The sequence below is a fragment of the Heteronotia binoei genome, chromosome 2, assembly GCF_032191835.1.
Source record: "Heteronotia binoei isolate CCM8104 ecotype False Entrance Well chromosome 2, APGP_CSIRO_Hbin_v1, whole genome shotgun sequence".
Lineage (NCBI taxonomy): Eukaryota > Metazoa > Chordata > Lepidosauria > Squamata > Gekkonidae > Heteronotia > Heteronotia binoei.
In genome coordinates this window covers 17,033,063-17,045,829 of record NC_083224.1, presented here as the reverse complement: position 1 = coordinate 17,045,829, position 12,767 = coordinate 17,033,063, and the positions used below count along the sequence as shown (strand labels likewise).

Sequence of the window (12,767 nt, the reverse complement as noted above, 5' to 3'; positions counted from 1 at the left end):
AGTTTATAGGTAGCTGAGGCTTGTTTTTCACCTCTCTTGCAGTTTACCAAATTTTATTACAAAATTTTCTAGATTGTAAAGAAGACAAGGTTCCACAACCCTGGGAACTGGGATGCGTAAGGAAGATTGAGACAAGCCAACAAAGGAATTTGAGGCTAAAATTCTTCCTTCCCGTTTTGTCTCCCTTGCAGGCAGTGAAGAGATGTTATGGAGCCCTTTTCTTTGCGGAGAAGTGGAAACGCCTCCTCGACCTCAGGTCCAGGTAGGGTAGGATGAACGGTGGATACTCAGGGCTCTTTGTTCTTTCTCAGGGAAGCTTTTGCTCCTGCTCTCGGAAGAAGAGAGGCTCTGAACAGCCCTGCCTTTATACATACTGAGCTCTGCATCCTGCACCCTTAAAAACTCCCCCGGTCGAGAGTCTCACGTCTCTGCCTGGCATGATCTCTGATGAGGGAATCTGCTTCTTCTTTCAGTCTCCGCTTTCCTTTGAGGAGGTGGCCGTGTATTTCACCGTGACAGAGTGGGGCCTGCTGGATCCAGGCCAAAAAGCCCTTTACAGGGAAGTCATGCTGGAGAATTATCGGAGTGTGGCTTTTCTGGGTAAGGATCCTTCGTGGGTGCTAAAGGTGCACATCGCTGCCATTGGGATGATGCATAAATCAACATCCATATATGTTTGTGAGGCCAGTGCAGGTAATTGGCCACCACTGGTTGTTCGGAGAAGTTGAGGTGGCCATGAAAGTGATGTTTAGTAGGGCCAGGTAGAGCGATACAAGCCACCCCACTTGTCCAGGGCAGCTGAGACCAGTGTTGTGGCCATCACCCAAGCCAGAATGGGTGTTGTGGCCTGAGACCAAGATAAGGCTGAGAGGCCCTCTTAAGGACTCCGGAAGGAGCCAGATCCTGATTTCTCAGTTGTCAGCCTTTATAACATTCCCTTCCCCATATTGGGAGTTCGGAGACAGTATGGAAGGGCAGAATATCAAAACAGCTCTATGGGCAGGCCTGGCAGGGATAAGGTGTGACCAGCAGCTCGGTTTGGTAGGAAAGAAGATCTTACAAAAGAAATGCAGACCCAGGAGTGAGGAGTGCCTGACTGGTGGCTTGGCTTCTTGCATGGGTGCTGATTGAAACTCTTTCCTGATTTCAGCAGATGTAGAGAAGATTGCTGGGGAATTCCAGGGGTTCTCTTTGGGAATAGTCAAGAATGAAGATACCAAAGAAAACTTTGGAGATGGACCACAGAGGCAGGAGGAAAGCCACGCAGGTAAGAGGAGGGATAAGCTCATTCCTTGCCAAAGAGGGGTTCTCCCTGAAACCCCAGTCCATTCAGAAAGGTCAGTCAGCAAAAGAAGGAACAGAGGCCTCGGTGTGAACCAGGGAATCCACTGCAGGGAAAAGGGAAATGAAAGTGTGGCATTGCAGAGACCTTCAATCAGAGAATGAATCTCATTTCGCAGATGCTAATTGCCATAAGAGAACTATTGTATAATAACTTGAAGTACAGAAATAGCTTCTATCATAAAACAACCCTTACTTTAAATGAAGAAGAAGATATTGGATTTATATCCCACCCTCCACTCCGAAGAGTCTCAGAGTGGCTCACAATCTCCTTTACCTTCCTCCCCCACAACAGATACCCTGTGAGGTAGATGAAGATATTGGATTTATATCCTGCCCTCCACTCCGAAGAGTCTCAGAGTGGCTCACAATCTCCTTTCCCTTCCTCCCCCACAACAGACACCCTGTGAGGTAGATGAAGATATTGGATTTATATCCCGCCCTCCACTCCGAAGAGTCTCAGAGCGGCTCACAATCTCCTTTCCCTTCCTCCCCCACAACAGATACCCTGTGAGGTAGATGAAGATATTGGATTTATATCCCGCCCTCCACTCCGAAGAGTCTCAGAGTGGCTCACAATCTCCTTTACCTTCCTCCCCCACAACAGACACCCTGCGAGGTGGGTGGGGCTGGAGAGGGCTCTCACAGCAGCTGCCCTTTCAAGGACAACTCCTACAAGAGCTATGGCTAACCCAAGGCAATTCCAGCAGGTGCAAGTGGAGGAGTAGGGAATCAAACCCAGTTCTCTCAGATAAGAGTCTGCACACTTAACTACTACACCAAACTGGCTCTTCACCACTTCTCCAAACTGAAAGAAGTGACATGGATGGTGGGGCCGTAAAAATTGTAAGAATCCCAACCAAGTGCTCTGATGCAGGAAGCTTAATGTACTTTCAAAGTGTATACTTCAGTTGTACACTTCACTGTAAAACAGGAGGGAGACACTGATATATTTGGAGCATGAGTGAAACTTCAGGAGGACATCAGATTTTCTTGTGTTGTGTAGATAGTAACAGGAGATCTCTCTCTTTATTCCAGCAGGAGGTGATCAGCAGAATGAGGAGGCTGAGGAACTGCATCATGTATCACCAGATGAAGTAGAAAATGAAGATGTGAGAAGAAACGTCAGGATACAAAGCAAGTCTCAGAGGCAGAAAGTCAGGTGTGAGGTGAAGAAGACGAATAAATCCATTCCTTGCCAAAGGGGGGATTTGCAAGAAGTAATTCACAGGCTGGAGGAAACTTACATGTGCTTGGAGTGTGGAATGAACTTCTCAGATCAAACCCAATACAATATACATTTTTCAAAGCACGGTATAATGAAGGCATATGAATGCTTTCAGTGTGGAAAATGCTTCAGATACAAATCACAGCTCCTTGTGCACCAAACGGTCCACACAGTGGAGAAACATTTTGAATGCTCAGATTGTGGGAAGAGATTCAGCTGGAGCAGCAGTCTTAAACTGCATCAAAGAACTCACACAGGGGAGAAGCCTTTTGAATGCTCGGAATGTGGGAAGAGGTTCAGTCACAGTGGTCATCTTCACAAACATCAACGAACCCACACAGGAGAGAAGCCTTTTGAATGCTCAGAGTGTGGGAAGAGATTCACTCACAGTAATACCCTTCACTGTCATTTAAGAACCCACACAGGGGAGAAGCCTTTTGAATGCTTAGAGTGCAGGAAGAGATTTAGTCAGAGTAGCCATCTTCATCGTCATTTAAGAATCCATATAGGGGAGAAGCCTTTTGAATGCTCAGAGTGTGGCAAGAGATTTAGTCACAGTAGTCGTCTTCAAGAGCATCAAAGAACCCACACAGGGGAGAAACCTTTTGAATGCTCAGAGTGTAGGAAGAGATTCAGTCACAGTAGCAATCTTCAGAATCATCAAAGAACCCACACAGGGGAGAAGCCTTTTGAATGCTCAGAGTGTGGGAAGAGATTCAGCCACAGTGGTGATTTTAAAAAACATCAAAGAACCCACACTGGTGAGAAGCCTTTTGAATGTTCTGAGTGTGGCAAGAGATTCAATAGGAGAGGAAATCTTCAACAGCATCAAAGAACCCACAGAAGAGAGAAGCCGTTTGAATGCTCAGAGTGTGGGAAGAGATACAGTCACAGTAGCACTCTTCAAAAGCATCAAGGATTTCACATAGGTCAAAAAGTTTTGGAATAGAAAGAGATTCTGTCAATCTGGCTATCTTCAACAACATCTAAGAACTCATACAGGGGGAAAGCCGTGTCACTTCTTAGCCTACCGGTGTTAAACTAATTTTTTTTACAATGATCTGACATAAATGTCACTTTGTTTGGCTGGGCCATGTGTGCCCTACAGTCTAATGCCAGGTATCAGAGATATGAACGTTAGAAAGAACATTTAAAAAGGTAAAGGTAGTCCCTTGTGCAAACACCAGTCATTTCCGAATCTGGGGTGACGTCGCAACCCAGTGTTTTCACGGCAGACTTTTTACGGGGTGGTTTGCCATTGCCTTCCCCAGTCATCTACACTTTCCCCCCAGCAAGTTGGGTACTCATTTTACCGACCTCGGAAGGATGGAAGGCTGAGTCAACCTTGAGCCAGCTACTTGAACCCAGCTTCCGCCAGGATTGAACTCAGGTTGTGAGCAGAGAGTTCGGACTGCAGTACTGCAGTCTTACCATTCTGCGCCACAAAGCCAACCCAATTAACAATTTTAATTTTTACTCGGTATACAAACATACTTAAAGAATGACCAGCCTTACAGTATTTCCTTTATTTAGCGGTCTTCAGTAACTGACATCTCTTTCTCTGAATTACTGCATTGAAATCTGGAGTTAATGTCAGTGCTGTAGCAATCTTGAGCGTGCTGGTTAGATGTGTATCTGTTAGCTGTGAATGTACTTTTGATTTATGCACATTTATTCTTGAATGGAGCTTTTTACTGACATACGTTGTTCCAAACATATACAGAATTTTAGAAGCAAAGTCTTAAGGTGGGGGTAGTTTGGACACAAAAAACTGATAACATTTACTAATACCAACTTCAGAAAGCTTATTCTTTATCCATACAGCATCACACTGCTCTCCCACCAACCTGTGATTCATAGCATCTTTTGATTGGTAAGTGAGGAGTAGTGTAATGTCCCATTTTCCCAAATGTACTGATTCACAATGTATAATCCACCTTCAGAACGACTCACACCTTAGAGAAACTTTTCCTGTCCATCTCCCTTCCCCCACTTCTTGGCATAGGTAGTCCTCTTCCTACTCTGAAAATACTGCGATCAGCAAATTTTTTCTCCTCCATTCTTGGAAGCATTTTTGCTTGTGAAGCAGGGTTTCTTCCCCATTTAGAGAAGTTCACCCAAAATCATACACATAGAATAAAAACTCTCCAAGGAACTGGAGCCACTGTCCTCAACAGTAGCTGAATCGACCACAAAAATTATGAACCCTGTGCAGATTCATCAGCCCCCTATCAATGACCAGACCTCCTCAATCTTCTGTCTTCTCCCACCACCCTGGTGTGATTCATCCACACCAGTCCACTTTCCTCCAAATTCCAGACTGCATCCACTCTTTTCCTTGCAGTTCTTTCACGCTTAGAAATCTGATCTTCTGTCATGATCTGAGGCCTAGTGTGGCTTTGAGCAGTGGTCCCCAACCTTTTTGGCACCAGGACCGGTTTTGTGGAAGACAATTTTTACATGGACCGGTGGGGAGCGGCATAATGGTTTTTGGATGATACAATTGTGTACTTTGAGAGTCAGTGGAGAGTCAGTTTGGTGTAGTGGTTAAGTGTGCGGACTCTTATCTGGGAGAACCGGGTTTGATTCCCCACTCCTCCACTTGCACCTACTGGAATGGCATTGGGTCAGCCATAGCTCTGGCAGGTTGTCTTTGAAAGGGCAGCTGTTGTGAGAGCCCTCTCCAGCCCCACCCACCTCACAGGGTGTCTATTGTGGGGGAGGAAGGTAAAGGAGATTGTGAGCCGCTCTGAGACTCTTCGGAGTGGAGGGCGGGATATAAATCCAATATCATCTTCTTCTTCTTTATTTCTCTTAGTTTGGTGTAATGGTTAAGTTTGTGGACTCTTATCTGGGAGAACCGGGTTTGATTCCCCACTTCTCCACTTGCAGTTGCTGGAATGGCCTTGGGTCAGCCATAGCTCTTGCAGAGGTGTCCTTGAAAAGGCAGTTTCTGGGACAGCTCTCTCAGCCCACCTACCTCACAGGGTGTCTGTTGTGGTGGAGGAAGACAAAGGAGATTGTAAGCCTCTCTGAGATTCAGAGTGGAGGGCAGGATATAAATCCAATGTCCTTCTTCTCCTCCTCCTTCAATTGTAATATATAATGAAATAATTATACAGCTCATGGCCCAGTTGCTAATAGTGGTTGGGGACCCCTGGCCTAGATGGCAGGAAGAAGACGACGAAGAAGAAGACTGCAGATTTATACTCTGCCCTTCTCTCTGAATCAGAGACTCCGAGCGGCTTACAATCTCCTGTATCTTCTCTCCCCACAACAGACAACCTGTGAGGTGGGTGCGGCTGAGAGGGCTCTCACAGCAACTGCCCTCCTGCGGTACCTATGGCTAACCAAAGCCCAATCCAGCAGCTGCATGTGAAGGAGTGGGGAATCAAACCCGATTCTCCCAAATAAGAGCCTGCGTAGGAGTAGATAGGAGCGGCCTACATTTTCCAGGATTCCCAATGTCCCTCTGATTGGGTGGTAGAATTTTTTGGAGGGAAAACTAGCCCAGAGGGGGTGGGACCTGAGAGGAAAGCATAAATAGGCTTGACTGGAAAAAAGAAAGTTCTTTCTGCTGAGGCTGAACTGGAGGAGGGTGCACCTGTGGAAAGACCCCTCACCCTAAGGAGGTGGTGAGTTTTAGTATTAGAGGAAGGGGACGTATAGATAGTCTTGTTAGGGCTGTTTATTTCTTTGCACCAACCTTTACTGTTTTTTTATTCACTGTTGCCTTTACTGCATTTACTGTTTGAGCATTTATTGTTTGAACACTTATAATAAATCTGTTGTTAAGCTGCCTGTGCCCTCACATCTCCTTGGTCATGGTTAAAAGGTATTTGTTAATAAGGAAGAGAATTGGGTTTGGTGGGTGCTCTGGACCCTCCCAGTCAGACCCTCACCAGAGTGGTGGCAGCCAGTAGAAGGCCTTTCCTGGTCCCCTGCTGAGTAACACCTTCCATGAAGACACAAATACACTCCACAGTGCTGAGGTTCGAGAATGGGGACTAACAATTAGGACACCCAGATTCATAAGTTCAACTCTGCCGTAGAAGTTGCTGGGTGACTGGACCAGTCACTCTCTCAGCCTAACTTACCCTGCACAGTTGTTGTGAGGACAAGAACATCGATGAGTTAAACAATACTTGAAAAGCAAAGGGAGAGATGCCTAGAAAAATAAAATGAGAAAATGAAACCAGCATCGTCCCTCACCGTAACAGGTGTATTTCTCCTCCCCACCCATGGATTTCCAGCAGAATCGTTTCCATCTGGAAAGGTGTCAACGATGCCTTTTATTTGCCTATCTCTTCAGTCTGAGCTCACCATTGGGCTTGAGTGCCAGAAATGCTTCCATGCCACCCAGCCTTGAGTGAGGAGAGGGGGGAGACAAGTTGGGATGCTTGCTCACACCTACCTGTCTGCGTCCATATGCTCTGAGCCTCTGGAGGTTGGGTACCTGTTGGGATTCTGAAACGGGAGAGATTAGCCACCAAGAAAAGACACCGTTTACTGTCTAAGTGCCCTTTCTGTGTGTCATCCACCACCAAAGGGCCTCACCCTGTGCTCTAAGTCCACACGGCAGGGTGCTCCAAGACAGAGCCCCCTACCTAGAGAGTTGAGCAAGGCCAAAGCAGATGTTTTTGTAGGGAGGGGGGCCCTGTGATTGGGGAGGGGACTAGAACAGCCCAGGGAGGGAGGGGATTGGTGTGATATTTAGTCGGCTCCTTGAGTTCTGAGGCTACACCAGGAGCAGAGACAATTTCCCCCCATGATCCATGGGTTTCTATGGGATACGCCAGCTGTTTTCTTGAAGTAATTTACACGTCTCTGGGGAAGGGGGGGTGTTTTCAGGCTGAAAGGTCTTAGGAAGCCAACTAATGCTGTCCATTCCCCTGAAGCCACCCCCACCTATGCCGGCATGGCCATCTACGCCTCAGTTGCGCCACAGTTCGGACACAGCACCCCTCTGCCTGAAGCCAGGAGTGGTCGCCCACTCAAGCACCCATACACAGATGTAACTTCCATTTCCGCTGTCATGGAGTGACTTAGAATGGTGTAACTGGCATTTACACTCATGTAGGAGTTAGTTCGCTTCCAGAGCACTTTCGCCCCCACCCCCTTAGGATTGTGCTGTAAATGTGACTTCTGTTATTTTTTCTTTATTTAGTAAATGCATGATGTGGTTTATGCCCTTTTCCTTCCAGGAGCAAAAAAAAGTTCTTTGACATCCTGGTATGAACCCCTTTTGTGAGGAAAAAAAGAGGCTCGGTAGAAGATTTCTGGAGCCAATTGGTCTTTTTTATGAAACCAGATTTAAAAAAAAGTTTAGAAAAAATTATATTAGGGTTTTTTAAAGTCCTGCCAAATTATTTTGTCCCAAAACACATCGTAATGTGAATGATGTGCTGTATAGGAATTTTTCATGTGAAACCAATCAGGAGTTTTTGATGCTGTAGCTGCTACTAGTATATTTGAGATGTTTGATGCGTCATAGTAAAGCTTTAGATTAGGTAAATCTATGCCTCTTTGCCTTGAAGAGCTGGTTAAAGTTTTGAAGTGTATTTAAGGGTTTTTGTAGTTCCATAAACATTTGTTTATTTCAGGTAAGGGGTAACTTCTCTGAGATGAGGAGGCATGTGAAGAGGAAACTGAAAGGAAAGATAAATAGGGTCAAAAACCTTAGGGGAGCTAGGAGGCAATTTAAAACTACAATCCTAGAAGCTCAGATAAAATATATACCTCAAATAAGGAAGGGCACAAATAGGTATAGGAAAAGACCTGCATGGTTAACAAACAAAGTAATGGAAGCTGTAAAAGGTAAGAAGGATTCCTTTAAGTGGAGGAAAGCCAGTCCAAGTGAGGTTAATAAAAGGGAACACAGGCTGTGGCAAATCAAATGCAAGTCTGTGATCAGGCAGGCAAAAAGGGACCATGAGGAGCATATTGCAAAAAAACATAAAGACCAACAATAAAAATTTCTTCAAATACATTAGAAGCAGGAAACCAGCCAGGGAGGCAGTAAGGCCCTTAGATGACCAAGGGGTAAAAGGATTTCTGAAGGATGATAGGGAAATGATTGAGAAGCTGAATGCATTTTTTGCCTCCGTCTTCACTGTGGAAGATGAGAAGTGTTGCCCACTCCATAACCACTGATTTTGAGAGGGGTGTTGAAAGACCTGAGTCAGATGGAGGTGATGAGAAAGAAGGTCCTACGAATGATAGACAATTTAAAAACTTATAAGTCATCAGTTCTGGATGGTATACATCCAAGAGTTCTGAAAGAACTCAAAGGTGAAATTGTGGATCTGACAAAAATATGTAATCTTTCACTGAAACCTGCCTCTGTTCCTGAGGACTGGAAGGTAGCTAATGCCACCGCACTTTAAAAAGGGTTCCAGAGGAGATCTGGGAAATTACAGGCCAGTCAGTCTGACTTCAATAGTGGGAAAGTTGGTGAAAACCGTTACTAAAGAGAGAATTAATAGGCACATTGATAAACAGAAGTTATTGAGGAAGACTCAGCATGGGTTCTGTAAGGGAAGATCTTGTCTCACTTGTTAAGAATTCTTTGAGGGGGTGAACAAACATGTAAACAAGGAGGACCCAATAGATGTTGTTTACCTTGACTTCCAGAAAGCTTCTGACAAAGTTCCTCGCCAAAGGCTCCTTAGTAAGCTCAAGAGTCATGGGGTAAAAGGACAAACCACTGTTGCCAATCTCCAGGTGAGGGCTGGAGATCACTCAGAATTACAACTGCTATACAGATGGCAGAGATCAGCTCCCCTTGAGGTGTTGGGGGAGGGGGAGTGAATGCCTTCAGTTGGTGGACTGGAAGACAGCAAGAGTGGGGGGCACTTACCCAGAGGCCTTTAGTGATGAAGATATTGGAAGAAGATATTGGATTTATATCCCGCCCTCCACTCCAAAGAGTCTCAGAGCGGCTCACAATCTCCTTTACCTTCCTCCCCCACAAAAGATACCCTGTGAGGTGGGTGGGGCTGGAGAGGGCTCTCCCAGCAGCTGCCCTTTCAAGGACAACCTCTGCCAGAGCTATGGCTGACCCAAGGCCATGCCAGCAGGTGCAAGTGGAGGAGTGGGGAATCAAACCCGGTTCTCCCAGATAAGAGTCCGCACACTTAACCACTACACCAAACTGGATCTCCTACACCAAACTGGATCTCCAGTGATGCCTTTCCAGGTTGGTGGGAAATTCCTGGGGATTCTGTGGTGGAGTTTGAGGAGGGCATAGGAGTTAGGGCTTCAGAGCAGAGTCTGCCAAACACAGGTTTTTGCTCTGGAAGCTGTCTGAGTGATTTTGGACCTGTCACAGACTTTCAGCCTAACCTGCCTCTCAGGGTTGTTATTATTTATATTTTTATTTATTATTTGGTTAATTTATATTCCGCCCTTTCCCAAACGGGCTCAGGGTGGATTGCATACAGATAAACCAAGCAGATATAGTACAATAAAACCAATAAAATACAGGGGGAAAGAGAGAAGAAAAATGATGTAAGCTGCTTTGGTCCCCTCCTCCCCCACACTGTGGAGAAAGACTGTCATTTTCCTATGGGCACCCGCATGGCCTCACAATATGCTAACATCTTTATGGCTGGCTTGGAACAACGATTCCTAGACTCCGACCCACTCCCATCTCTCCTATACCTGAGTTACATTGATGACGTTTTTATGGTTTGGACACATGGGAAAGAAGCCCTGGATGCATTCAGCAGGCATTCAATGACTTTCACCCTACTATCAACCTGACAATTAACCAGTCTATGCAAGAAATACATAGTGGGCACATAGACACTACCTTATACCGGAAACCTACTGACCAACAAACATACCTGCATGCCTCCAGCTACCATACCAAACATATCAAACAATCCATTGTATACAGTCAGGCTCTGCTCTACACTACAGCCGCATTTGCTCCAATCCTACTGACAGAGATTCTCACCTGAGAGATCAACAACAAACCTTTTTGGAACTAAAGTACCCACCTGATGAAGTCAGGAAACAGATCAACAAAGCCAGAATAATACCTAGAGAAAACCTGTTACAAGACAGACCCCAAAAAGACAAAAACAGAATACCACTAGTGGTCACACACAACTCTCAACTAAAAACAATTCAACATATCATCAATGACTTACAACCTCTATCGGACAGTGACAGCTCTCTTTCAAAAGTACTGAGAGTAAACCTTTTCTTGCACACAGACAGCTCCCTAATCTCAAACAACTCCTCACATACAATACAACATCTCACTTGAGCATGCACATCGGTACCAGAGCTTGCAGTAAATCCAAATGCCAACTTTGCTGCCACATACACCCAGACAACACAATCACAGGGCCTAATAGCATCAGCTACACCATCTCAGGCTCATTCACTTGTTCAACTTCCAATATTATTAACGGGTTTGCGAAGGATCGGGTAATCCCCCCGGATCCCGGCAGACAGTTCTTTAGGACTGATGCTAAAAAACTGGGAAGAGGGTAATTTGGCTAAAGATCTAAATAAGGAGAAGATGGTAAACTTCTCTGCTTTCGTGTGGCCAAAGTATAAGTTGCGGGGACTTATCTGGCCTCCATTTGGAAGTTTTGATGAAACAGTGAGACAGCTGTTAAACATTTATATTAATGAAAGGAGGCCTTGAAATGAGGAATCCAGTTATGTGGGGGCATAGATGCCTCAACCAGGATCACTGGTCTGCATGATGAAATTTAAAAGGGAAAAACAAAAAAGAAATGGTTGCTTTTTGTGTGGCCACACCAAAGCGAACTCTCTTGGCTGAAGTCTGGATACCAGTCTCCAGGTGTAGCCAGGAGACATCCTGCAATTTCTCTAGATTGCAGCTGCATTCTTAAAGTATTCCAGGAACTTCAACCTGGACATGGTTATTGGGTGATCTTTGTCAGATAATCCTCTTGTAGTAAAGAAAGTATTTATAGTAATGAGTGTTGGGAAACAGAGAGGGGAGAGAACTGGTCAACCCCCCCACTGTGTTGGAATATTTTTTCCTTTTCCTTTCTTTTCCCTTCTTTTGTTCTTGTTAGTATTTGGTATTTGTAAAGAAGTGACATATCTTTACACTTAGTGAAAAGTGTAAGTTCTGCATTGCATAAGTAAACTAATTTGGAAATGTTGTTGGAACATTATAAAGAAATACATTATAAAGAGAGTGTTGTCTATATAGTCAGAGATTAAAAGTGTTTGGAAGGTAGTAAAGTGTTAAAATAAAGTTTGCTTTTATGGTTGGAGTTTAGCGGGATAACTGTGGCATAGAAGGTTAAAATAGCTGAAAGTGTTGGGAAGGATTTCTTTCTTTTAAAGTGGTGATAAGAGTTAAGAGTTTATTTTGGTGTACATATTTTGAGTAGCTAAAACAGATTCAGTTGCTTTCCTTCTAAATTGTTTGGCAAAACCTTTTATAGACCAAACTTTGAGCCTTTCTCCTGCCAGGAGACTGGCATCCTCCAAGTCCTAGCCCCTCCTTTTGGAATGTTAGGAAACAATACAATATGTAGCTAAGATGGAGAAAGCAGGTTCTTTCTCCAAGGATTTTTTTTTTCTTGCTGGACAGAGGTCTGCCTTAAAACAAAGCAGAGTTAAGTATTCAGAATGAATGTAATGCTATTCAGAATGAATGTAAGATGAGAGGTTTTTTAAAAAGTTTTTATAAAGTAAAAGGACAGTCGTAGATAAATTAATTTTAAGCATTTACGGCTTTTAAACCTGGTTTTTATCAATGTAAATAAACAAGGAAGTTGTTGAAGCACAATTAGTGGGAGAAGAAAGTGCAATGTTTATGTCATTGGTTATAAAGAACATAATGCTTTAACCCTAAAAGGGTGAGGGCCAATGTTCCCTTTAAGATGAGTTGGCATGGGCAGGCTCATGGATTTCTAGCCTTCAGCTCACACTTTTTGTAAAAGTAGTCCCAGAGCACAACTGCCAGTAGTTCACACTTTTCATACAAGACACGGCAGCTTAAAGGGAACATTGGTAGGGTTAAAATTATGCACTATTAAAAAAATGCACTATTATATCAGAAGTTGTGGAATAAAAAGTGAGATATCTGAATTGGACCCCCAGAGCAAATAATATTCTCTTAAGCAGACTCAAAGTTTTAATGATGTGAATTTAGAGATTTTTAATCCAAAGGTGGGCAGGACAGATCTCTCCAGTCTTC

General features: G+C 44.3%; 1 protein-coding gene across 1 annotated transcript; it reads left to right on the top strand.

The window, feature by feature from the left end:
- Window positions 1–2,639: 2,639 nt before the first annotated feature.
- LOC132567223 (zinc finger protein 239-like) lies at window positions 2,640–7,613 on the top strand. The gene is made up of 2 exons (XM_060232911.1): window positions 2,640–3,441; window positions 7,468–7,613. Exons 1-2 carry the CDS (start codon window positions 2,661–2,663, stop codon window positions 7,611–7,613), a joined length of 927 nt encoding a protein of 308 aa, XP_060088894.1. The 5' UTR covers window positions 2,640–2,660.
- Window positions 7,614–12,767: the final 5,154 nt, after the last annotated feature.

Bases quoted from the DNA above. Each gene is read 5' to 3' on its own strand.
- LOC132567223 (XM_060232911.1), top strand. From the start codon at position 2,661: ATGAAGGCATATGAATGCTTTCAGTGTGGAAAATGCTTCAGATACAAA. The intron at 3,442-7,467 runs GTGGGAAGAGAT...ATTCCCCTGAAG, and splicing joins GCCGTTTGAATGCTCAGAGT to CCACCCCCACCTATGCCGGC.